At 35.7% G+C, this 27140-nt stretch overlaps 3 protein-coding genes across 6 annotated transcripts; 2 read left to right on the top strand and 1 right to left on the bottom strand.

The window, feature by feature from the left end:
• Nucleotides 1-10373: 10373 nt before the first annotated feature.
• Nucleotides 10374-16323, bottom strand: LOC131013001 (probable alpha-amylase 2). Of its 4 annotated transcripts, none has more exons than XM_057941002.1 (13): nt 15879-16323; nt 15370-15435; nt 15156-15189; nt 14513-14550; nt 13737-13863; nt 13414-13640; nt 12903-13048; nt 12697-12809; nt 12313-12401; nt 12029-12151; nt 11647-11682; nt 10805-10903; nt 10374-10743 (listed from the first exon to the last, which is right to left on the bottom strand). In XM_057941002.1, exons 2-13 carry the CDS (start codon nt 15376-15378, stop codon nt 10552-10554), a joined length of 1233 nt encoding a protein of 410 aa, XP_057796985.1. In that variant the 5' UTR covers nt 15379-15435; nt 15879-16323; the 3' UTR covers nt 10374-10551. The 4 variants fall into 4 exon arrangements, with proteins under 4 accessions (XP_057796985.1, XP_057796986.1, XP_057796984.1 ...); XM_057941003.1 differs by having other exon boundaries at nt 15965-16323; XM_057941001.1 differs by having other exon boundaries at nt 15986-16323.
• Nucleotides 16324-20322: 3999 nt separating this feature from the next.
• On the top strand, nt 20323-22698 carry LOC131012987 (uncharacterized). Its single transcript, XM_057940980.1, has 2 exons — nt 20323-21903; nt 21980-22698. The coding sequence occupies exons 1-2, from the start codon at nt 20606-20608 to the stop codon at nt 22488-22490; spliced, it is 1809 nt and encodes a 602-aa protein (XP_057796963.1). The 5' UTR covers nt 20323-20605; the 3' UTR covers nt 22491-22698.
• A 1393-nt stretch (nt 22699-24091) lies between these two features.
• LOC131013003 (F-box protein SKIP23-like) lies at nt 24092-27023 on the top strand. Its single transcript, XM_057941005.1, has 2 exons — nt 24092-25586; nt 26679-27023. The coding sequence occupies exon 1, from the start codon at nt 24410-24412 to the stop codon at nt 25580-25582; it is 1173 nt and encodes a 390-aa protein (XP_057796988.1). The 5' UTR covers nt 24092-24409; the 3' UTR covers nt 25583-25586; nt 26679-27023.
• Nucleotides 27024-27140: the final 117 nt, after the last annotated feature.

The following is a 27140-nucleotide window of genomic DNA, read 5'->3' as shown; positions in this document are numbered from 1 at the left end:
AAGTCGAAGCACCAAAATCTCTCTTGCAAAATGTCATTGGTTCAAGTTCTATCAACATGTATTCAATTTCATATTATATCTGGTAACTCAAAAACAAAAGTTAAACATTATTTTCTTGTACTCATTTTACAATAAAGATAATTATATATGAGTATGTCATCTGCATGTCCTGATGATATTCTTTGTACCATACATTATATACTATGTACTAATGGTAATTCTATTAGACATTAACATTGGACATGCATGTATTAATCTTGGCAACACTTTTGCTAGGTCTGCTAATTAATGAAATCCAGCTGTGTGTGTATAATTAGGTTGGACATGCATGTATTAATCTTGGCAACACTTTTGCTAGGTCTGCTAATTAATGAAATCCAGCTGTGTATAATTAGGTTTGCATACTTAAGTATAATTTAATTAAGTGGTAAAATTGAGGCACTATTTTTTTTTTTTTGTTTAATAAGGTATTTGGTTCTGAGTTCCACCACATATGTTTCCATTCAGAACCGATCACCTACCCACCGTGGGCAAGCATAACGTGCCCATCATTGATGTGACAATTTTAATTAGGAAAGATAACTAATAAATCTTACTCTAATTAAAATTATCTTACTATAATTACAATTGCCACATCATGGTGGACACATTATACATGCCCACGGTGGGTAGGTGATCGGTTCTGTGTTTCCATTTTATTTAATTGGGATATAATATAGTTTGTACTAGCTTGATTTTTATATGAATTTTTATAATTCCAATACTTCTATTAATTAATTTATGATAATAGTACCTGAAAACGTTACTTAAGCTAATTACAACACTATTTTCTTCTTAAGAAACATATATATAAGAAAATAGGCAACACGATTTTAATATATACATAAGTTGGATATATGCGTACAAACACCTTTTTGTACGTAAGTTATGACTATGAGTTTCATTAATAATAATAGTAGTGAAAAAGTTATTCGGTTTTATATAGTTATAATTAAGATATTTCTTAAGAGTTTATATACAAGATATTAGACCATATTTAAATATATCCAATGTACAGTATATCATCTATATATCTATATATAATGTAAAAGATGAGTTTTTTTACCTCCAATTTTTCTCTCTCCTCATATTTTTTTTCTCCAAATTTTATATCTTCTTTTTTCTATTTTAATTCTTTTTGAAAATTATTGATTTCGATTCATGAAAAAAATACTCAATATGAATGTTAATTTAAATATTATAAAAGATCTTTAATTTAATATAAAAATTATAAAAAATAAATTTTAAATTAATAAGTTATGATCATTTAAAATGTCAAAATTAATTTTTGTTCACTCTTATTTATCTCTAATATTGAACATTGTATCCTTTTTCATTTTATTTCCGTTTATTGGTGAAAAAATTAAATAGATGTCATTTTTTCCTTTTCAAAAAAATTTACATGATAGTTTAATTATAATTATTTTAAATTTAAATATTTTTAAATTACAGTAGTTTGTAATGTAGTTAAAGAGAAGAAAATTTGTATTAATTTTAATATGAATTTATAAATAAAAAATTTGTTATGTATCTTAAAATTAGATTTTAGAAAATTTGTATTAATTTTGATATTTTTATATAATTTAAAAATTTGAAAATAAATACTCCCTCCGTTTTTTTTAAGTGTCCCATGGAAAAAAGGTACATATATCAAGAACGTTGGAGTATTACTTTTGTGCCCATATTTATTATTTTCAAAGTGTAATAAATTTATTCTCAAATTTTGAAATAGGACATTTAAAAAGGGGTAAAATAGGAACTTTGTCATTTTTTATTCTCAAATTTTGAAATAGGACACTTAAAAAGGAACAACAAATTTATCTTAATAGGACACTTAAAAAAAAACTGAGGGAGTAAATATATTGTGATCCGTGCATTACATGAGAGGCGCGCACTAGTTTGGACAAAAAGACAATAGTATTTGATATCACCAATTGGCAATGGCGTAATAAATTCAATTGCGACAGTCAATTATGACCTTATTTAAAAATAATTAATTAAGTTAGCTATGATTGCTTTAATTTTTTCTTTAAATAAAATAATTCTCTTACAAATGTAGGTTGTGTTTCTAAAAAAAACCAAAGATAATTAGAGCTTATAACGAGGAACTTCAAAATTGTGTAACACCCATTTTAAAGAGTTTAAATTGGTAGTACATTCTTTAGAAGTCAAGTCAATTATAATACTATGAATGGGGTATATAGTCCGGAAGTGCAGTACCCCTTATTTATGAAGATTGTGGTAAATATATGGGTATGGATAGCGATTGACATTTATGGTCAAATAATCTAAATCTAATTACCTACATTTAATTTACCCCTCATTAATTATCTGCTTCATGATCATGTGTTGTTGTTGTTCCGCACCAGTTGGCATTGCCGTCAGAGAGCTAGCTCATTGGGGCACTCATAAAATCATCAAATTAACTAGCTTAGCTCTACCAATAAATTTATGGTTTGCCATCAACATATATATGGGGATTAAGTTTTTGGTGGCAAAAAAAGAGAGTATGTTTCAATAAAGACCGATCGAGTACAAGTGGCTAAATTGATCAATTGCTTCATCAAACCTAGCACAGAAAAATACATAGGCAGATAATTGGTAATGAGGGGAGAAAAAAATCTAAACCCTTTCCCGTGAAGCCAACGCAACTTAATTGGTAAGATATTTTCCCTTCAACTAATAAATCATAGGTTCGAATCATCAAAAAAAAAATTTCTAGTTCTACACTTGCGTGAAGCTACACATCAGCCCGTTTAGTTATTTCTCGGATGGAATCATTTATTCCACAAACAAAAATAGTATGTGGCTTACTTCGTCTCTTACTACCAAAATTATACATGAAAAAACAGATTTTAAAAAAATCAATATTAAACTATTTTTAAAATCTAGCTCAAAAGTCAGATAATAAACGATCGAAAGTTGACCTATATAATTAGAGTAGTGTTATTTAAACAAAATGTGTTTAGATAAAAAAAAATAGTCATATATATAATGAATTTAATTAAAAGTTTTTATTCAAATAAAAGACAATTAAGTTATTTTACTGTTTTGTCCACATTGTAGCTATCTTTGTAATTTTTTATACTTTTTTAGAAAAAATCATACTACTATTTTTTATAATTTTTGTACATAAAAGATAACAAAAATTAAAAAGACTATAAAAAAATTACGAAGATGATTACAATGTGGGCAAAACAATAAACTAACTAAATCATTTTATTTTGAACCAAGAAAATTAAATAAATCATTTTTTTGAATTTTACCATTTTGTCTAGAGTAGTGCTATTTGGTAAGTATAGACAAAAAATAGTCAAATATATTTAAAAATTTTGATTTAAAATAAAAGACGTATAGTACGATTTAGTTCATTTTACTGTTCTGTTTAAATTGTAATTTAACATTTTTTTACTTAATAGTAGCATTTTTTATATAATTAACTGTAATAGTATATAGAAATTAGGGTAAATGTCACTTTCTGTCCCATCATTTCAACAAATTCTAAAAAATGTCCCATCCTAACGATAATATCAAAACGGTGCCCAACCTATCACAAAAATATCATCCGTGTCCTGCAAAAAAAATTCGGGAATCGGAAACTTACGTAGATTGCCGGACTTACACCATGGCAAATCCACGTGGACTCATTTAATCTAGGTGGAACTAAATTTTTTTCCAACCATTGAAAAAGCCCAGAACGACACCGTTTCAGCCGTTCTTCTTCTCCTCTGTCTTATATCTTATTCAGGCACAACACTCTTCTTCAAATCTCAGCATGTGCCCTAGTTTCACACGTGACACTCTTCTTCCCCTCTCTCTTATATCTTATTCAATCTTCAATTTCTCGATAAAAATCTCTCAACCTAGATCAAAAATGAAATTTAGACATAGCTGCAGATACAAGAAATTTGGAAATTTTCTTGAAAATTATTCAAATTAGGATCGAGTTCATGCTGGAAATTTTCGAATGGAATTTATGAACAAACATGCAGAAAGAAGCTGAAGAAATAGATTGAAGAACACCGCGATTGGAGATGGCGCACGATACCTACCGAAAATTTTCAAACTCCTCTAGGGCTTCTTCAGGCCACCGCAATTGTTAGGGCTTCTTCAGCAGCAGCCAACTTTTCATGCGCGATTTGAAGAAGACGAAGGAAGCCGCCGCGATTTCAAGAAGACGAAGACAACCGCGTTTTTTTCAGGAACAAACTTTGAAGTATCGAGTGTTTTTTTTCTTACACAGAGGAGAAGAAGAACGGCTGAAACGGTGCCGTTCTGGGCTTTTCAAATGGCTACAAAAAAATTAATTCCACCTAGATTAAATGAGTCTACGTGGATTTGCCATGGTGTAAGTCCGGCAATCCACGTAATGACGTAAGTTTCCGATTCCCGGAAAATTTTTGCAAGACACGGATGATATTTTTGTGATAGGTTGGGTACCGTTTCGATATTATCGTTAGGATGAGATATTTTTGAGAATTCGTTGAAACGATGAGATAAAAAATGACCTTTAACCTAGAAATTATGTTATAGCTGGAGGCCTGGACCGGTGGTTGGTAACTTGGTGTTAATATGACTAGGTAGAAAAGAATAAATGAATAATTGATATTCTGAATAAAAGCTGGTTTTGTTTAAGGATTCTGCAATATTCAGCAATATGCACGAGGCTACTCCGTAGAGTCGTAGACTGCAAATTATTATGATTGTCATGTTTGGCCTAAAATCATGGACGAAATCTTTACGCATTAAATTGCAATTTAAAAAAAGATTTAGAATGTTTGGTTGAGAATTTTGAATAATTTGATAGTTTTGAACCCAGGTTATTGACTTTTGGGACAATTGTGTGACACGGATAAAATTAGTTTTGGCTTTAGAATGGGAGTTTTCTCTAAAATTGTATAGTTATTAACAGTACTACTAATAATATAAATTTCTTTCTGTAAGTTGTTAACTTACAATACACTCAATTATAATTATTAAAATTTGTATAGCTTTTTCTAAGATTATTTTTATATGGAGTGATTAACTAAAGTTACAAAGTAACTCACCAATCTTTTTAATTTAAGTTAAAACTCTTCCGCTCCATTTTACTATCTTTTTTCTAGATTATATACTGATCATACACACGCACTCACACATACGATGACTAGAAATCGCAAGTTACTAATTGAAGAGGAAACGTCTTATCAGTTCAATTGTGATTTTCTCATTTCATTGTTTAAGACACCTGAAACCACAAGATTTTTACAAAGATTGGCTTTTGCTTTTGGCAAAGCATTGTTGTAAGCATAATTAGAAGTTTTGCATGAGTTTACCGAGTTAATTAATGATGTCTTGCAGCGAGCGCATGCGTACTTTTTGATGACATAAAAAAAGTCAAATTGTGGAACATGCACAAGATTTTGTATTACAATATGATAATGCATGGCTGGAAATGTTATACGCCTATTTAATTAAATTAGCTGCTTTTTAATGATTGTTAGCTACTAATTAGATGCTTTCTTATTTGTGCGTTGTTTATCGCTTTAAAAGGAACATGTTCTGAGGCCAGATGCTTTTTAGCACATGGAATTGGCAATCTCTCTCGCCAGCTTTATAATGTTAATTAGGGTTAATTAATTGAATCAAAATATCTGACCTTATTCCAAAATTTGATTTTTTGACAATCTTTTTAATTGTTGCAAAAATTTCAACGAGCTTTCAATTTGTTGTAATGTTCGTCTGGAGTAATTTTTCGGCCAAATTAAATCTGAGTTGGCAGCCGGAATGCTAACGTGGCATCAGAAATGCCAAATCACACCCACCCTCCCCCCACGTCACCCTCTCTCTCTCTTCCCCCTGCGCAGACCCCTCCCCCTCCTCCACCCCGGCGTCGCCGCGTCTTCTCCAACCGGCGAACCCTCCCCCTCCTCCACCGCCGCTTCCTCCAGCCGGCGAACAGGCGAGAGAGATCTCGAGAAGGGCATCAAAGCAGAGCAGTCTCCGTCGCCGCATGAGCCGGCGTTGGTGGTGCCAAACTCCAGCAAAGACGGGGAGAGAGGGAAGGGGGGTGGGGGAAGAGAGAGAATGACGTGGGAGGGGAAGCGGCGACGCCGCCCTCAACAAATCCTCGCTAATCCCCTCTCTCTCTTTGAACAGAACCTCCATCCTTGCCTGGGTTAGCAGCGGCACCACCGTCGCCGAGCTCAGCCTCCCTCATCCTTTTGGCTCTCTCTCTCTCTCTCTCTATCATCAGCCGTCACCGCTCGTATTTCAAGCGGCAGCGGCGCCCTTTGCAAATCCTAGGTTCCAAAATTTAACCTCCTTATGGCTGGGGATATGAGGAAGGGACTCCACGCGGTTGTGGCAGCAGATCTGGGCGGATCTTTCAACCACCGCTGAGCCCATCGCCTTCAACCGTGGGTTTTCACCTGTCGCCTGAAAATCGGCCGCCTGAGAGAGAGGGTGAGAGCCGAGGGGGAAGGGGGATGGGGAAGAGAGAGAGAGAGAGAGGGTGACGTGGGTGTGCGCAGGGGGAATAGAGAGAGAGGGTGACGTGGGTGGGGGAGGTGGGTGTGATTTGGTATTCCGGCTGTCAACTCAGATTTAATTTGGCCAGAAAATTACTCCGGACGGGCATTGCAACAAATTGAAAGTTCGTTGAAATTTTTGCAACAATTAAAAAAATTGTCAAAAAACCAAATTTTGGAATAAGGTCAGGTATTTTGATGCAATTAACCCTAATGTTAATACTAACAATAAATTTATATAAGCAGCCACATTGTGGGTCATCCATAAACTAGTTTCAATATAAAATTTATTTATTTATTTAATTTTTTTTATAAAAATAGGATTTAATTATTTTACTGTATTGTCTATATATATATATATATATATATATATATAGGTTCAATGAAAAAGGCCTAAATGTAAGAAAGAAGAGAGAAGTAATCTCATCCGTTGATCTAATCTAATCTAACGGACATGATTTATTCACGACATGTTCAATGGATTTTTTCGTTGAACATTCGTGAATATATACAATATTTTTGGGGTTTCTGGGTTTCGAACCCCCATATGTTCAACGAAAAAATCCATTGAACATGGCGTGAACAAATCATGTCCGTTAGATTAGATAAGATCAACGGATGAGATTACTTCTCTCTTCTTTCTTACATTTAGGCCTTCTTCATTGAACCTTGGCCTATATATATATATATATATATATATATATATATATATATAGGGGTGGGCTACCGTGAAAGCACATCTTAAAATAAGAAATAAGAGTAATTTTTAATGTATGAATTTTATATAGAACACGTATGAATTCGCTGTATAAAGGTATGAATTGTGAACAATAAATTTTTGCCACCTTTGGGATTCGAACTCAGGACCATAAATCCATCCAACAGGATTACGAATCAACCGTAGATCTTGATGATCTAAGGGCTGAAAATGATTCTTATTTTATATCTTAAGAAATGCTCTTATTTTAGCCCTCCCCAGTAAAAACACTTCTTAAAATATAAATACAAACATTTTTTAATGTATGAATTTTATCCAACAGGGTTACGAATTCATCCAACATGGTTACGAATTGTGAAAAATAAATTTTTGCTACCTTTGAGATTCGAACCCAGGACCACGAATTCATCCAAAAGGGTTACGAATCAACCGTAGATCTTGATGATCTAAGGGCTGAAAATCATTTATATTTTATACACTTAAGAGTGTTTTTATTCTAGCCCTCCCCTATATATATATATATATATATATATATATATATATATATAGGGTGTGGTTCTAGAGAGAACTACATTATTTGTGAGAACGGGAGAACCATCAAATCTAATGCATCCACTGTAAAAATTAATGCATTCGCTGTTAAAATTAATGCACTAAAAAAACTAAAAAAAAATGTTCCCTTCAGGATTCGAACCCAGGATCTACATTCATCCAACAAGATGATGCATCCACCGTAGATCTTGATGATCGAATGGCTGAAAATGGTTCTCCGGTCTTCTTTTATTTATGGTTCTTTCTTGAACCTCTCCCTATATATATATATATAGAATAAAATAACTACAATGTAGATAATAGAATAAAATAACTAAATCTTATTTCTAATTAAAAAAATAAATAAAATAAATTATTATTATTTATTTAACTAATTTGTGGGTGGCGGTCGAAAACTAAACTACTAAGTCCTAAGGGCCGTTTGCTTGGGAAATTAAGAAAGAAAAATGAAATTAAAGCTCATGATTTACTTGGTGGATGTTGTCATTTTTTTTTATTAATTTCCTTTCCTCATTTTTGGATTTTGGAACCTCCATTCCCCACTTTCTATTATTATTATTATTAAAGGAAAAGTTGAACCAAATAATCGGAAATGATCATCAATTCATCATTCTCTAAAAATAAACAAAATGAGAAATTGGAAATCATTCTTTTCATTTTCTTTGTTGATTTTTTTTTCCTAGTTGAACCAAACGGCCTCCAATATAGCTGGATTTAATTTCCATTAGTTTCTCGTATTTATTAAACTGATTAGTAATATCTGTTGCAACTAGTGCAGACATTAATAACGAATTTCTCTGCTTCTTTTGCCACCAGTACTCGATGTTTTTTTAACAACAGACTCATACACACGCATATAAATCTAAGATCAAGTCCCGTAGGATAATTTTTCCATTTTATACACATCTATTTATTAATATTATATTAAATCTCATGTCATTGCATCCACACCACATATGCACACACTGGCGGACGCACATAGAGTCAAGGGAAGGCAGTTGCCATCCCTTGATTATTAATATGTAATACTTATATTACCCCTCATTAGTTATTTATTTACAAATATATCCTTAATATTATTAAATAAATAGGACTATAATTGTTTTTCTTCCCCAAATTTCATCCGCTCTCAGCCCTTCAATTCTCGCTATATTTAAGGGCTTGGGGATCTAACCAAAAGATTAGTGGTAACTAGTAGGGATTTGGTGTATCAGTTGGTTTACAAGCTTATGACTTTAGCATTAGTTCTACCGGTTGCAACAGCTTATGTGGATAGAACATTTTCAGCTATGAAAATTGTGAAGAATCAACTACGCAACAGGATGAGTGACAAATGAATGAGTGATAATTTGGTATATTGAAAAAGATGTATTTAATTGTGTTTCTAATGATGCTATTATACATAAGTTTCAAACTATGACGAGTCGTCGTGGTCAAATATAAATTGGATTTCTATGAATAATTTTTATATAGTTTCGTTTGATACAATTTTCTTTTGTCACCCCTTGATAGAAATCCTGCGTTCGCCACTGTATGCACGTATATTATGGACGGAATGAGTATAAATGAACATAGGGAATCTTCTACATTTGGATAATATAGCTAGTGCTAAAAACATATACTAAAGGCAGTGTAGACAAATCTAGAGATAAAGGTGTTGAAAAGAAGCGAAGATTAAATTAAGTTGCTACTTTAAGGTCAATTTTGACCTTGATCAGTATTCGAAATGGTAGAAGTGGAAACTTGAGAGACCAAAAAAAGTTAGTTGACAAATTAAAGGCTCATTCTTTCTGTCAATGATTTTATACTGTTAATTTACCTATTCTTTGTTGTCTTGGCCAATGGCCCCCATAAACCATGCAATTTTTTTCAAATGCATTATTGCATATTACATGTATTAGTTGGTCAGAATAATGCATGCATAAATAATTATAAACACGTATGTTCCACTTTATCCATGCATCCCAATTAAAGTTATCCTCACATCACGTGCTTGTCAGTACTAACTTTACATGGCTTATTGATCTTATAGTATTTACATTATACACCAATCTATGCTTATTACAAAGATACTTCAACCCAATTCAACTAAGCTACGAAAGGACTATTTGGTGAAGTTCGTGATTTCAATATATAAATTTGAATAACTATAAGGTATTTTAAGGAGATGATAGACTCAATTATACTTACTACTCCGCATGTACTATACAGCCGATGAGAGAGAGAGTCACGTGAGAGAGAAGATGGACAAATACAATAATGGTATCAATTTGAAACTTGTGGTCGTCGAATTTGAGAGAGATGCGAGATAGTGTCAACTTCTCTTTCCTCACACCCCTCCATGTCTCTTTCTCTACACTTTTAATTGTTTTTTTTTCTTTGGGGAAGGGTTGGTATTTGGTAGGTCGAGGCTGTTGTCCTTCTCACTGCATTCACAACCCAAGAAAAACTTACTGTAGTATTTTCAAGCTTGCACCAAAATTTTACGAATAATGGTCTCTTGCTACTATAAAATGGACAAGAGCTAGCCCTAAAACTGCCTACCAAAAATCAAAGACATAAAAGGTGTAGTAAAATGTATAGCTTCAGTATGTATAATACAACTATCCTGTTGTATATTTCCAGCATGAATTAAATGGCCATCCATGCAAGAAATAACCGAAATACAACAATGTCCCAAAAGAGAGAAAACAAGGCAAAAGGAGAATTTAAAGAGCAACTACCACCCGATAGCTACTTCTTCCAGACAGCATATCTGTTACCACTAGTTGCCAGTGTCCATTCCTTTCCAGAGGGAGACCATGATCCATCTCCAATCTTCATGGCTATTTTATCCCCGACATTTGCAGCGTACAGATTTGGCTGTGCTTCTATGATACTAATTGGCGATCGACTAGTTATTCCTTGATTTCTCCTAACATCAATCTGCAATGTTATGTGAGTTTAAAACATGTCCCAATTGTGGAAGTAACTTTAGATGGCGTACCAGCTTCACAATCTGGTCGTGGTACGAACTACCCCAGTCATAGAAATGGTCGTAGAATACTGAAGGTATCCCTGGATGTGTGAGTATGTACACATAGCCCTGTGTATTAAACCATCTTTCAAAACATAATAGAAAGCTTTACTTACCTAAATAAACACAACAAGCTTTTCCCAAAACAAAAGGAACTTAATTTTAAAATATAATATGGAGAAATGCAGGTGCAATTTCCATGATGCTAAAACAGAATGTCTCCCACATGATCTACTGAAAGTTCATAGTCCATTTTTCTTCTCATACCACAAGAATAGAGTAGAAAATTCCCCAAACCCTGTATATGGAAGTAGAAACGTATACAAACTCATATAGTTTGTTTATTATTGTATCTACAACAAATGGTGTATCAACACAACAGTCTGAATTTCAATGATGTAGATCTCTTAAAGCAGGCATTTAGTCTAATATTCTAGTAACTAGTAATATAAAATTAGGGAAATTTGCACGAAATAAAGATGACCATAAGTGAAATCAATTTATCAGAAGGAACAACTTCTTAGACAAAACTAGTGACATGCCATGATTCCTGGTCTAAGATTGCTTTTGAACCAGCCTTGAAGTTTATGGCAATTTATTGCATGCTTTGCTTGATCACATAGTTGGTTACCATTATTACCATGAAAAACAAAGATAGCATTATATTTGCTAGAAGATGTCAAAAAGAAATGTGAAGGAGCAAGAATATGAATAAGCAACAAATAAACAAAAGATTACTAGATAGACTGATCAAGATATATCTACGGATAGTATATAAACTAATCAGGATAAATCCATGAACAGTACAGTACCTCCATAATATGATCTGATGGAAATGGCCAATGCGCCTGCCATAAAAACAATTAGCAAAAAGTAATCAAACTTGACTAATGATAATGAAATTATCTGCTTGAAATGAAGGGGCGTGTGTGTTGTTGCGAGTATTTTGGCATGGTTAAACCTTTGTAAAGTTTTTCTTACAACTCAATTGGCCACATCACTAAAGAAGGGAAATACAATGGAATCTTGTAGATCAATCTCCAGTTTGGCCCCAAAAACGGGTGTAAAATGAAATAATGGCAGCAAAGTTTTCAGGCAGCCTGGGATGCTTCCAGCTGAGGATCTCATAAAAGCTTTCTACAGCATTCTCACACTTATCATTGGTACTGGAAGCAATTAGAGAACAATTATTACCTGAGTTGAACCAGTGTCATGGTTATCTAGAAACGTAACCGCCCTTGAAGACCACCATCCCATGACACCTGGAGGCTTCCCATGAGGATCACGCAAGCGCCAGAGTTCTCCTTTAACAGCTTGCTGAAAGCAATAAAATAGCATATTTAGAAAGGTGAAAGAAACTCTTAAGGCATCAGTCCAGTGGTCAACTACACAGTGGAAAAAGTTTAAATCATAATTTAGCTGCTAATTAGAAAGGAAAAGATTCTCAAAGAATTTTCAACAAGTAATAAATACATTACCTGTAGAATCCCCTTTGTTGTGAAGTCAAATGCAGATGACAGTTGTCCTGTGCTATCAATCCAGTTAATAATCCTTTGCCTGTGGCTATCTGCAAATGAATTGAGGTAAAGACAATGAAAAGGCCTTCGAAATCATCAAATAAGTACTATTCTCAGAAAATGTTCCTGACTTAAAAAGTTGAAAAATAAACTTTTGGCATGAAAACAGAGAACAGGCATACTCCAGCAATCAAACTTAAAATGCAAGGAATTAAAATGCAGCACAACTTTCAAGAGAAAAAAGAGAAAGAAATGGAGCTCTGCATCAGCATATTCACAATAATGAATGTATACTATAGAGAACTCATAACAAGTTGCTTAAGTATTTATGCAGAAACCTTATACCTTGATTGTACTCCAAGTACGTGCCATTATAGTTGCATGAATCCCAGTGTTCCCCAACACAAAAGATTGGCTTTGCACCCTCAATATATTCTTTCACGTATTTTGGAGAATAACTAGACAGGTAAAAGAAATAGATAAACTGTAAGTACTCGCATATAAAAATATATATGGTCTGAAATTTTTGAGAACCTGAATGTAGTGCATACCCTCTAGCAAAATCAAAACGAAAATCCTGGAACCCAACAGTATTCCTTAACCATCGAAGCCAGTCCTTAATGTCTTTCCTTACAAATTCTTGAGTATGATCAATATTTGGGACCCCATGAAAATTGTCCCCCGTACTTTTGTTCCCCTAAGTGTTAATCAACACGGTGGAATGTAAGTATGACACTGAACTATAAATCATAACATGAAATAGCATAAACACCATCATAAAGTTCTATTACATTAAAGGATAGTTTTCCAGTTAGAAAAGAATTTTGTAGTTCATACTAAGATATTAATGAATGACGCTTTGCCTACTCAGCAAACAAAGTGATCAAGTACCATAACTAATTAGTTATTCTCCAGTTGTCTAGAGGAACCTGCATACCAAAAATTAATTTTTCTATAATTGGACAAGGCACTAAAATTAATTTGAAGTTGTTGCAAAACTCAAAAATCAGCCTTCCTTCCGATTAAATCTAGTAAATCTCATTCGTTAAGCACTCTCATCACCTTTCCTCCAGTGCAGCCAGTAACAGCACGCTCATCCCATGATAATGGAATTCCATCATAGCGGTTATACATTCCACCATGCCCTTGTGTGGTTCCAACTCGATGATTTATAACTATATCAGCCATTGCTCTAACTTTGTATGTTTTCATCTTGTTCAGTAAAGCTTTGAGCAGGTTCTCAGAACCATATACAGAGTTGAGAGAATAAAGGTTCTGGGGAAGATAACCTGCCAGTGAAGATAACAAATTTGGTATAATGAATAAGACAGCTTCGTCATGCAAAATAGCATAGAATTGAACCATCAATTTACTTCTACATCAACCTTCTGGTGAAAATGAATGAGTTGGTGGGGGCAACCAAGCTGATGTAAAACCAGATTTCGCTATATCAGGAACCTTTTGCTCTAAGTTCCTCCACCAATCATGTTTATGAGATTCCCAATTGAAGGCCTGCAAAGCAAATAATCACCATATAGATATCTGATTAAATGTACTTTGCAGTGTTTGACTAGGCTTATTTGAAAGATCTCATTAGCTCTAACAGGAAGGTTTTTACAGCCTATGAGATGTTAAATCTTACTTTCTAGGATGATTGAGCTTTTAAGATGTTACTAGTGACTGTTGAAATATAATGACAACAACTAAAGCGGTGATCTTTTCTAGAAACTAACGATAAACTAGCTTAACCCTTCATTATCAGAGGGTAAAACTATTATCTTTTATAAATGGTTATATATCACTTTCCAAGATCTTACTAGCTGAACCGAATAAACTCTTCCTCTGGCCCCAAAGCAACAATCCTCTTTGCTAAGCACAAGTTCAAACCAAAATACAAAATAAGATAGACTAATAATCTACTAAGGTGAACATTGATAATTATCAATTGATATTATATTTTCAATCAGAACATCTTTATTTTGTTCATTACTCTGATCACTATTTTAAGTATTTCACTGCTGTGTTCGGGGAACATTGAATTGTTCAGCTATCACCAAAGAAACAATAATTCCAGGGTGAAGGTAGTATATTTTCCGTGTTAGTGGGAGCCGTTTCCTATGATTTAAAACATAAATAAACTAAAATCGGGTCACGGACTAACCTGTAATATAATTTCTTTCCCATTGCGTAATGCTGCAGCTGCAAATTGACAGAAACAACTAAGCCAGTGCTTTCAATTGTATTCAATCATAAATCTTATAGAAACTTCATAAGCTGCTGATGCATAATTTAAAATATTGGCATTCATGAAATGGCAGATAAGTTAACTTTCACTAAACTTCTAAGATCATTATCTGCAGCAATAATCTAATTACTAAGTATTTGTATATAATATAACATCTTCAAGACTTAGGTGTGTCATAATTTCAACCATAATAACAAGTAGATGCAGTGATGCCCTTCAGCAGAAGGCATGTTAAAATGTCTATTCTGTTTCAGAACTTAGACCCATCGAAACTTGCCATACTATGTATTATGTAATATGTATAAACTTCTTCTTTAGTCATTGAAAATTCAAACAAAATTAAGATAGCTTCTTTTATATCAGTAGTTATCAAGTGTTTAAGAGGAATCATGTTATGAACGCAACAGTAACCATCTCACTAGTTACTACTATAACAATATCCTGTTAATTAAGGGAAACTTAGTGACATCTAACTAGTGATTTCCATCCACTTGATTTGTGCGTTTTATTTATATGTTAGCATAAAAAAGAGTGACTAGAAATATTTTGGAAGGCATACCAGGATCATCTTGCCCATTGCTACGGCCGAATTCCTGCATTCAGAGAAGAGATTATATGAGTAGAGAATATTATCTAGCTTCATACAAGTGAAATTTAACACTCAAATAACATATTTGCACATCCGAAATTATCAAATTTGTACTTTCTGGCACTAAATTTAGCAAGAGAAACAACTAGAACAACTAATACTAATCAAACTAGGTGGCACCTACATTTCCCATGTTATATCACCAAGAAGTTGCAAGTCAGGTGCTGCGGTACTGATCAAAATGAAGCCCCTGCATCGGCCAAAAGTATTACCGTCGTATAAGTAAGAGGAGAATAATAAAGAAATTGAGTAAGACAATGATTGAATCATAAAACGGAATTTGATTAGAGAAAAAAAATCCTGGAAATGGATTGGTTATTTAGGATTTCATTAGAAGCAGGATTTGGGGTGAATCAATCAAATCCAAATATTGTATGACAGTGTATAAACAATGCATATGCACCGCACATCATCTGCTAAACAACTGGATAACTAACTGTAGGTAGGTTTCGGAAGCTTTGAATTCAATGAAAAATAATTAAAAAACGCATTTTTCTTGTGGAGCATGGTATGTATGTGGCAGATTACGAGCTGTTCATCGTAGCAAAGGAATTTGCCTGACCAACATCCGAAAACTAAAAACAATATGCATGATAAGGAAGAGCATGTCAGAAAAAGGAACCAATTGCTCACATGTAAAGCCAGAACTGCGCATATGACATATGTAGAAATACATTCTAAACTATAATATTATAAACAGGTTGTGAACAATCAAAAACCATAAAAGCGAGAGACCGCACGGGCGAGTTTGCAGGTTCTTGAATAAACCGATCGCAGCGCGACTCTAAGGTGTGATCTTCATCCCCTATATATAGACGGAGAAGAGATGAAAGTAGAGGAATTGGAATCCTGGTACAGTTAGCAGCCATGAATGAGGAGAAAGGGGGACCACAAAGGTGGGATTATGAGAAGGAATAAACTCAATCAACTGAGATTTGAACGTCGCCGAGCGAAGTGGAGCAGAGAATCGGAACTTTCAGAAAAGGGGTTCGACTTTTACGACATTCGATTCGACGCTCTTCACATTTGTCTGTTTTCAACGGTAAATGGAATGCGCGGTAAGGCGGGGTGCATCGAGTGGCGCAGAGAATAAAATTAACACAATATATGCTCAATTTCAGATCGGTCGACTTGCTTTCGGATTATTTTTTAATTTGTAATAGTATTATGGTTTATTTTCGATTCAGGGTAATTAAGTGAAATTTATTAGACTATTTTTTTTACCTTTACTCTAAACGTTCCATTTTCGATCTAATTCATCGAATTACAATTTTTGCCAAAAAAATGAGTAGCTTGTATAGATTTCCTTCACAACAAATATGTTATGTGTGTGCATGTGTTAGAGTTAGGGTTGTAAATAAATTGAGTCGACTTGAATACTAGAAGGCTCGAATTCGATTCGTATAAATATTTGGGTGTTCGAGTTCGACTCGAGCTTCTATCTTATTGATCGAGCTCGACTCATCATTCATTTATAGAGCTCAAGCTAGTGTAATACTCCATAATATCGAATTTGACCTTGAGCTCGGGTTAAATTCATTAAATGTTCGTATAAAATGATATTTGAGCTAGAACTCGTTAAAAATTCATAAAGGCTTGAAAAATGTTTAAAATGCGCTATTGTTCTTAATCAATATGTTATTTGAGCTTGAGCTTGAGCTCGAGTTTGAGCTTGTTTAAAGCTTAAGGTTCGTGAAAAAGCTCGCAAACATGTTTGTGAACAAACGAATCTGAATATATGTTCACAAGCTCAACGAGCCAAGCTCTGTCAGACTCGAGCTTAGTTTGATAAAGTTATCGAGCTCGAGATCAAGTTTGAGCTTGACTCGTTTACAATCAAATCGAACTCTGAATAAGATTTTTTTAAGCCGAGTCTCGAATAACTTATAAGTAGCTCTATTCGATTACATCCCTAGTTAGAATAGTTAATACCCAAAAGTTTCAAGTTCCAATTTGCTGTGATGCGGTCTTTATCAAGGACAATGATCCCATTTTTAAAGAGTCAATCATGCAAGATGATTTTATCTTCACATTAGTACAACACAACCATCCAATTCACCATATACTAATGTAAATTATTTAGGTTTGGTTTAGGCAATTCGCACTTTCAATTAATTTTGAAGTTTCTGAATAATTGGTTAGATTGTGTCCAACATATCTAATTGAAGTTGGAATTTCAGAGGGGATGAAACTTCTTATGAATACTCTGGTTATTCAGATGATCAAAGGGGGAAGAGCTGAAGCCGGATACAATGTTATGACAATGATTAGATTTTTGTAAACATATCTGAACAATTATTAGATTTTTTGTAAAATCTAAAGAGTGATTAGGGTTTCTGTATGATGCATAATGTAAACTCAATCAATGACTCATATATGATGCATAATGAATGCAACAAGTTTAATTTTTCAATGTCACTGTTACAAAAACGCTCATACATGATGGTTAAAAATTGTTATCTATGCCATCTAAAAACCGTCAAATATAATGGTGTAGTGTATAGTCCCTATTATAGAAAACGGTTATAAACCAACATGTATACTTAATATTTATGACAGTTATATAAATATACTTGACGATTTTTACCATTTACAGAAGTTATTAGTCCATATTTTGAATATAGTGGTGTAGTGTATAGTCCCTATTAATGAAATTATTTTCAAAATGAACTAAGAAGATATTTCGAGAACGAACGAAAATGAAAAAATAATAAAATATTTCATGAACGAAAATGTTACTATAATTTACCATCTACACTATATGTTAATCATACACTCGATAATAAAACAAAAAATAAACAAATAATGTACATGAGCCATAACTTTTTCTTACGATAAGAGAAACAAATGATTTAAAAAATTGGTCATAGGATGACCAATTTGAAACAATTAAGTTCAAATATATTTGTTTGAGTAAAAGAAGATTAGAAACCTTCTCTTCGCTATTTGGGTGGGTTGTATTTGGATCCTGTGGAAGAAAAAAAATGAGAGACGCTTCAGTGGTAAAGAGTGGGATAGCAAAAACTTTGTTTTGGAAATCAAGATTAAGCTTTGATCCTGGAATAGGATTTTTGAGATTGTTGATGTTGCGATGGATTTGGATGCGTGGTGCTCCAATGACTTGATTTGTAAACTGCTTTAAGGCTTTTGCCTTGGTACCTTTGGTACCGTTTTATTTTAGCTTCAATTTTTCTGATAAAAAAAATCTTTTGGGCACAGAAATTAAGAAGTGTGTAGAAAGTAGATAAAGTGGGTTGGTGAAAATTATTTAAATATTAGGTATATAGAGAGAGAGAATAATGTCATAAAGAGAATGAGACACTACTAATGGAACAACCCAAAAAGGAAAGTGAGACATTACTAATGAGATGGAGGGAGTACTTTTTCTGTAAATAGTGATAAAGAAAGTTTGCGAGATTATTTTTGAATATAAATGTCATAATTTTCAGGGACATCCCGATTTAGTAATAAAGTCATAATTTTGAGGGAGCGAGGGAGCAGTATTAATGTGTTTTTATTTTTGTATTACATGTATTCATGAGTTTTGTATTTTTATTTTTGTATGAGAGCATTCACAATGGGCTTACTTGATAGCCTACTTGATAGTGGAGGACCACATTGAGTAAGTAGTACTGCATTGGGTTACTTGATAGCCTACTTGATTTTTTTAGTTTTGATTTTTATGCTTTTCATTTAAATTAATTTTACTCAAATTTGAATAACATATTTTTCTAATAGTTAAAAACGCCATTAAACTAAAACATCACTAAAAATTACATAAAAATTAAAAACTCCTAAAACATCATTAAAAATTACATAAAAATTAAAAACATCTAAAACATCATTAAAATTACATAATTAAAATCTTAGTCTAGACCACGACGCTTGAGCACGTCGGCGACTATGGACGCGTGCAATGCCCTTTGTGCGTCCGTCATGTGCGTCGTATCCGTGTTGAGGAGCTGCATATCGAGCTCCCTCTCCTTGATATCGTTCATCTTGGTGTACTGGGCGGTGAATGCCCTCATCTGTTGGTCTACCCTGTCCAACCTCTCCACTATTTCGGGTGGAGGCTCCGAGCTCATCTGCGACGCCGACGCCTTCCCTTTCTCCTTCGCAGCTTTCGCCGCCGCCTTCGCCGCCTTGTTGCCAATGGGCCGGGAAGAGGAGATCTCATCGCCCGACGCCGAGGTGGTAAAGCCGCCTTCTTCCGTAGTCTTTGTCCTCTTGGAGGCATGCACGTCTCCGACGAGGTACATCGACTTGAACTTGGGATTGTTCCGAAGAATTTTCCACGTGTTCCAAAAGTTGAATGCGGCCTTTTATGGGCTTCGCTGTTTGAAGAGGATTTGAGCCTTGTCACGGAACATATCGTCAGAATGGCCGGAAGGCCAATTGTTGCGCGTTTCCACCCAAATAGATTCCCAGAGATGCACATCCACGCTCACTCGAGCCCAATGGCCTTGAATTTGCCTGATTTTAAGCTCGACACCGATGATGGGGTTAACACGGTCGCGGATCCGTCCCCAATACGCCTCCCCCTTTTGATCTGTCCCACGGATGGCGTCGTTCGTCTCCTCCGCCCAAACTTGGACGATGAGATCCGTATGCTCGGGAAGATAAGTATGACGGAGCCTTCCTTCCGCCGCCGGCTTGTCGTGCTTGATTTTGTGGGCGATTTCCTTCCTCCGGCCGCCTTTCTTTGGTTTGGAGGCACTTTCCTCGGCACTTGCTGGGGCATCCTCGGCACTTGCTGGGGTCTCCTCCAAGTTGATCCCCCCATATCGGGGTGATAATCGGCGGAGAGATCGGGGCACCAATTAGGATCATAGTAAGGGTTGTGTGGATCCATGAAGAAAGAAAATATGAGGAGAAATGGAAGAAATAAAATTGTAGATGAAGAAGATGTGTGGAGAAGAAATGGAAGAGAAGGGTTTTTAAAGAGAAGAAGAGGGGAGAAAAAAAAAACAAATTGAACGGTCAAGGCACGAATTCCAAGAAAATAACAGTCAAATTTTTTCAAAATTCAATTTTTTTTTTTAATTCAGGCCCTTCCTTCGTGTATACTCGAACATTCGAGCAAAAGCACCCCCCAACGCCTTACTCGAGTGTAACGCTCTACTCGAGTAAGGCGATCGAGTAGAGCATTGCGGGTGCTCTGATGTGTTGTCAGTGTTTTAAAGAGTCGTCATTTATCTTTGTTAGTAGGAGTACTATTTTCTGTCAGTTTCTTTTTCTACAATGAATCAATGATCTAAAGCGAAACCAAAAACTAATCTCAATCTCATTCTAGGGTTTTACCAGGGTACAGTCTCACTACCTTTTTTGAATTTCAATCGCGCTCAATATCCCCCATAAACATGGCTGAAAACTCACCACCTCCGCCGTCGTCGCCGCCTTCACTAGAAGAACTACCCGATCCCAAAAGGCAGAAAATGTCAACCACCATCACCTCCGACGAAGAAAATCCACAAAACGCCGCCGCAATTCCCAGAACCCCCAAGTACAAGCGCCGCAAAGTCGCGATATTCTTCGCCTACTGCGGCGTCGGCTACCAGGGAATGCAGAAAAATCCCGGCGCCAAGACCATCGAGGGCGATTTCGAGGAAGCCCTCTTTTTAGCGGGAGCAATTCCGGAGGATGAGCGGGGAATGCACAGACGGTTCGATTGGGCCCGGTCGGCTCGGACCGATAAGGGCGTCAGCGCCGTGGGGCAAGTCGTGTCGGGCAGATTCTTCGTCGATCCGCCCGGTTTCGTGGAGCGGTTGAACTCCCACCTATCACCGCAGATTCGGGTGTTCGGGTACAAGCGGGCGACGCCGTCGTTTAATGCAAAGAAGTTCTGCGATCGGCGGAGGTACGTATACTTGATCCCTGTTTTCGCGCTCGATCCGTCGTGTCATCGTGATAGGGAGAGTGTTCTAGCTAGCGTGGGATCGGGGAATGAGCTTGTTAAGTGTGTCGAGTGTTCGGAGAGAGGGAGGAAGGTTTTTGGTGTGATGGGAAAGCGTAGCTTTGAGTCGAAAGATGCGGCTGAAAGTGTTGGGATTGGTTCTGGCATTTCGTCGAACAATGGGCGTTCCGTAGTGGAAAATGAATCTGGAACTCATGATTCTGAGCAGAACTCTAGTATTACAAATGAGAATGTTGAAGCTCCAGAAACTGAGGTATTGGAGCCGGTTAATGAAGTTTCTGTGGATGAGATTGCAGAAAAAGGGAATGATAACGGTGGAAGTGGCAATGGAAGTAGTGAAAGCAAGAAGGTTTTGGAAAGTGGAGTTGGGGATGTTGAGACGTCCAAGGAAGATAAATTGGAATGTGAGGATGCTAGCAGCCCTGCAAAAATCGAGCAAAAGAGCGAGTTCTGCTATGGGGAGGGCGAGAAGGAAAGGTTTAATCGAATTCTCAAGTATTATGAAGGGACACATAACTTTCATAATTTCACTACAAGAACTAAAGCCGAGGATCCTGCTGCTAAGCGATACATTTTGTCATTTAATGCAAAAACTGTGCTCAACATTGATGGAATGGATTTTATAAAGTGTGAGGTTGTGGGGCAAAGCTTTATGCTTCATCAAATACGGAAGATGATCGGTCTTGCTGTTGCAATCATGAGGAACTTGAGTCCTGAGTCGTTGATAGAGAAAGCTTTCGAGCAGTAAGTATATATTCTCTCAAGTTCTATATCTCTGCTATTTGATAATTCTCACTCAAATGCGATTCTTGAATATCAGGAAGGTAAACATTAATGTGCCCATGGCGCCTGAAGTTGGACTGTATTTAGATGAGTGCTTCTTCTCATCATACAATCAGAAATGGAAAGACAGCCATGAGGAGCTGTCCATGAAATCTTATGCTGAGGAAGCTGAGGACTTCAAAATGAAGTACATTTACTCTCACATTGCCGCAACAGAGTACAAGGATGGAGCTGTTGCTGTCTGGCTGCATTCTTTGAACTACCGCAACTATCCAGATCTACGCGGAGCAGACACCACTCCTATTCCTGATGGAAATAAGGTGGTGGATAATTGCCCAAGCTCGGAGGTAACTCCCATTGCTGATGGAAATGAGGTGGTAGAAAATTTCCAAAGCTCGGAGGAGGTCGCTCCTATTCCTGATGGAGATAAGGTGGTCGATAATTGCCCAAGCTCGGAGGTGACTCCTATCCCTCATGGAAATAAGGTGGTCGATAATTGCCCAAGTTTGGAGGTGGAGAACAAGGACAAAATGAATGTGGACGAGTGAGTGCCTTCATTCTAAAGGTTTCCAATAACCTTTGAGGTGCTCGTGATTTGACTTTTAGTCTATATGCATTTTGCATTTCATACTGTACTCTAAAACCTGCCATCCATCCCATTATAGAAATCCAACATGATTTTAGTTATGTAGGGTTTGTTCTTGAGATCAGTTTTGAGACAATTTTTCTGCTATTTATAATGGATTACATTCTCAATGAGTTAGCGTTAGTGCAGGGAGTTGGTTTTATTACTATTGGAATTGAATTTAGACATTAGTGATAAGCAGTAGGATATGTATTAATGTTTCAGATGTGGTGGTCAAAGCATCAAATTTCGTGGTTCCCACCAGTTTTTGGTTGGTTTGTGTGCTTATTTGTAAGTTTGCACTGTTACTGTAAGATTAACTAGAAATGGGATTAGATGTGAAACTCAAAGATCTTGTTTACTGAGTAAGGTTGAGACGCAAATTCTTCATTTTATTGGCGGTTCAGAGCATTTCATCTTCCTATTGGCGGTTCAGACACAAATTCCTCATTCTATAACTTTAAAGATCGTAGCAAAGTTGAAGATTTGAGGGATGCATGGATTTATTCGAGCAAAGAGAGATGGTACTTGGTAGAATGATGTCTGAGAAAGACGAGAGAGGAGTAGCCGCTGCATCATGCATGGTTGAAAGAGAGGATTACATACCAATCATCTTAAGCTAGGTTATTATCATTTTGTAACTTTTGCGTTTGCTACGTGCGGTAGGGTGTCATAGATAAATGGGCAAAATATGAATAAATTCCTACTTCTAAGTTTTTCAGTGTGACAGATAAATAGAATAATTCAAAATATGAATAAATTTGTAGTTCTAAGAATTTTTGAATGATACTTGTGAATTAAGCCAACATTTCGTAATGTGAACTATTTTTTATATAGTTCTTGATCGTTTTTTTTTTGTTTGGAAAAGAAAGCAAGCAAATTTTCAACACAAAAACACCAAAATGTAGATGATATAGTGTGCTCAACATTTTTCCTTTTCCTCTTTTTTTCCTTTTTTCTTTTTCCGAATTTATTTTCCTTTGTTAAAGTTATTTTGACTCTAATAATTATTTATTTATTTTTAAATAAATTCTTTATTTTATCTTCTTCATTTATTCATTATTAAGAGAATTAATATAGATATTTTTCGATATCACAAATTATGGAGGGGAAGAAACAAATTCATCCAAGATTTGATCATCCTACTTTTTAGGAATGTTAGTTATTTTGCTTAACCAACAAACACACTTTGGCTTGAAGAAAACTATACATCCCACGTTCATATACGTTCATATTCCATGATCTCAGCCACATTTTTCTTGTCCACCAAACATATATTGGATCTATAAATTTGGGCAAAACATTGTGCATTCGACACCAGTTCATACACGAAGGCATCTTCAGTGGATTCAGGAGTTCGAAGCTATTGTTTCAATATTTTATCCAAAATCTAGTTCAAATCACACTTCAGTGTGTTTAAGATTTTCTATTACGTGGATTTATGTATTTTTATAGTGAACATATAATTACAATTATTTAATATTATAGTATAAAGTACATAAAATTATTTATTATGTGCACTTTATTTTGTGTTACTTTTTTTATTTTTTATACCATAATGTTGGATTAATTATTCCATCATTCTATCCAATATTTCTGTGTTTGCGAAAGCATGACAACTTTCAACCCTCCTGCCATACAATTACACTCAAAAGAAAATTACATTCCTTACTTATTTTTGTTTTTTTAAAAGAAAAATAATTACCTCAAAAGAAAAAAAGAAAATAAATGATAAAGAAAGCATTTGAAGTTTTGTTGAACGCGGCTCACATTCCATAAGCTGATTGGTCCCACTCCCACATCCCTAAAATTTCCAACAGCCAAAACCACCGCACACAGCTTATGGCCGACAACTCCACCACCGTTGACTGGTCGGACCTCCCGCCGGAGCTCCTCCAAACCGTCGCCACAAATCTCCCCGCCCTCGCTGACTACATCCGCTTCCGCGCCGTCTGCCACAACTGGCAGCGCGCTGCCCCAATATCCTCGCCCTATATCCCGCGCGAATTCCCATGGCTCATGCTTCCCTTGAACCGCTCCTCCAATCGCCGCGGCTTCTTCAACCCCTTGACTAACAATCACCACCGCCTGACCCTCCCCGAAGCCTCGCACAGCCGCCGCCGCGCCGGATCGTCGTTCGGCTGGCTGGTTCTCATCGACGAGTCGCCTTCTATTTTCCTCATTAATCCCCTTACACGCGACAGAATCTCTCTCCCGCCCCTTTCATCCTTCCCAAACGTGACGAATTTCGACTTCTACAGTATAGGAAGGGAATACACAGTCCGATCGCCGGAAAATGATCTCAATTTCTACAGTCTCAAGGAAATGCGCGACGCTTTTATAAAAAAGGTGATTCTTTCTCACAGTCCGTACGATAACCCCAATTTCTTCGCTTTCGCAATTCTTAATCGGCATGAAAATCTCGCTTACTGTAAAAATGGACACGAGTCGTGGAGAATTATAGACGGAGCACAGACCTACAGTGAGGATGTGATTTATTTTAATGGCTCATTCTATGCTGTTGATAAATTTGGCTCAATTGCAATTTGTGAATTAGATGGAGATTCACCTGTGGTGAAGTTTATCAATGTGGAGCAACAAATTGATGGAGATATGAAGTATTTGGTGGATGCAATGGGCGATCTGTTGTTGGTTGCTAGATATTTGGACTTTGAGATTGAAATTGAGTACTATGTAGAAGTGTGCAAGACGGTGAAATTTCGTGTATTTAGGTTTGATTGGAATGACCATAAATGGGAGGATTTGGCGAGTCTGGATGACAAAGTGTTACATTTGGGGGAGAATTCATCATTGGCGCTGCTGGCAAGTGATTTCAGAGGGTGTAGAGGAAATATGATCTATTTTACTGATGATTATTCTGGGACAAATGCTGATAGTTTTGTTGGAGATCATGATGTTGGTGTTTATAACTTGGCGGATGGGAGTATTCATGAGCTTCCCTGTTATCCGCGGAATTCACATTGGCCGATTTGGATCACTCCAAGTTTATGCTAAACATGTAAGCTCAAGTTTGTACTTCGTCTTAAAGTTAGGAATTCATGATGCATTGCACAATGACTTTGGTTCTGATTGCACAATGGTTTCTGTTGTTAGGTGAGATTTTATATGGTGAGATATGTGAAGTGTGTGTGTGTGTGTGTGTTTGTTGTGTGCTTTGGCATTACTTTTGTGCTATGTTTGATGTGCATTATTTCATAAACCCTTAAAAGAACTGAAAGTTGGAAGAGACCATGAAAGAAATAGATAAGCCAACTCTGTTTTCCCCAGAGCAGAATAATGTATTACTGATTAGAGTGGAGAGTAGCGTGATTAGTCTAAAATGAAGGGTGAAACCATTTTTTTGTTTGATCTTCTTGAAAATAAATCAATATGTTGGTTATGTGCTATTCTTTCACTCTGCAACTAGATGCAAGTTCTTAATGTGCTTTAGGCTGAATACGATAATAGAGTTTGTTCTTGTATTTTTAAAATTTTGGATGGTGTATCTTTTCCAAACTTTTTATGTTCTCTCGTATTGTGATGATGATTTTAAATGCATCATGAAACATCTAGCTTTTTGTAAACTCATTTGCCCTAAAATTAATTGCCTTTCTCGTTGTTTCCTTAGCAGAACAAGGTTTTAACATTGTATCTATATGATATGGTTTTTAACAGAGGATTAAAGAGGAAAAATGAATTTTTGTCTCCCCGTTTTCTTTCATGTAAAAAACTCAACCAAAATGCAATCATCTCCAAGAATAAAATGTCTTGTGATGCTTGATATCGTGCATTCCATCTGTGTTCTTAGTGTCTAGATTTGGGCCAGGAGGGTCTCTCAACCGCTTTCTTTTTTTCTTCTTCTCATCATGGTTATTGGCTTACTGCACAAAGATTTTTCCCTGCTCGCTGGTAACATGGTTATTGTGGAAAACTCTGGTGGCATTATGATTGAAAAACACAGCTTACTTTGTCCTGTTAGGCTTCTGAAATCTTAAAAGTAATTTTCTCCTATCACCAAAATTAGATGTGCAACCTTTTTGTCTTAGAATTGGTGGAAGTGAGCTAAATATCAAATCAGATATCTATATATGTTTCTACTTTTTTGTTGTAGAATAAGGATTTTGAGAGGAGCAGCTTTGGTTTGATGCATTTGGATGTGTGGTTTATTGGTATCAACTGTGTCGGACAGTATGACACTGTTGGGTTGTGTTATCGTGAAATAACGTTGATACTAGCAGATTTTAGCAATGCTTGGCTTGATGACTCGTGTAGATGATCTATTTGCAAAATCTGCCGAGGCTTTTTACTTGAGTCGCTGGTGGGGCTCGTGGATATCATAATTTAGTTCCACTTGTGGAATTTGTATAGTAGTATAACTTTAAATTATTGTAGCATGGCCTACCACTCTTATCTAGTTTTTCGGAGCCGTTTCTGACAAAGATGTCCATTTTCTTCATATTCATGCCTCACTTGTGACAAAGATGTCTATTTTTATGCGATAGAACTGTGATGAATTGCCCCAATAATTGATTTAGCCCACGCTTGGTTGAAAATTCATTTCTCGTTGTTTCTT

Source organism: Salvia miltiorrhiza, chromosome 2 (assembly GCF_028751815.1).
Source record: "Salvia miltiorrhiza cultivar Shanhuang (shh) chromosome 2, IMPLAD_Smil_shh, whole genome shotgun sequence".
Classification (NCBI taxonomy): Eukaryota; Viridiplantae; Streptophyta; class Magnoliopsida; order Lamiales; family Lamiaceae; genus Salvia; species Salvia miltiorrhiza.
The sequence above is the reverse complement of the archived record's forward strand: the minus strand, read 5'-3'. Positions and strand labels throughout refer to the sequence as shown.

Bases quoted from the DNA above. Each gene is read 5' to 3' on its own strand.
- LOC131012987 (XM_057940980.1), top strand. From the start codon at position 20,606: ATGGCTGAAAACTCACCACCTCCGCCGTCGTCGCCGCCTTCACTAGAA. The intron at 21,904-21,979 runs GTAAGTATATAT...CTTGAATATCAG, and splicing joins ATAGAGAAAGCTTTCGAGCA to GAAGGTAAACATTAATGTGC.
- LOC131013003 (XM_057941005.1), top strand. From the start codon at position 24,410: ATGGCCGACAACTCCACCACCGTTGACTGGTCGGACCTCCCGCCGGAG.
- LOC131013001 (XM_057941002.1), bottom strand. The intron at 13,641-13,736 runs GTTGATGTAGAA...CTTCACTGGCAG, and splicing joins TCATTCATTTTCACCAGAAG to GTTATCTTCCCCAGAACCTT. The intron at 11,683-12,028 runs GTAATAATTGTT...TTTTTATGGCAG, and splicing joins ATGACACTGGTTCAACTCAG to GCGCATTGGCCATTTCCATC.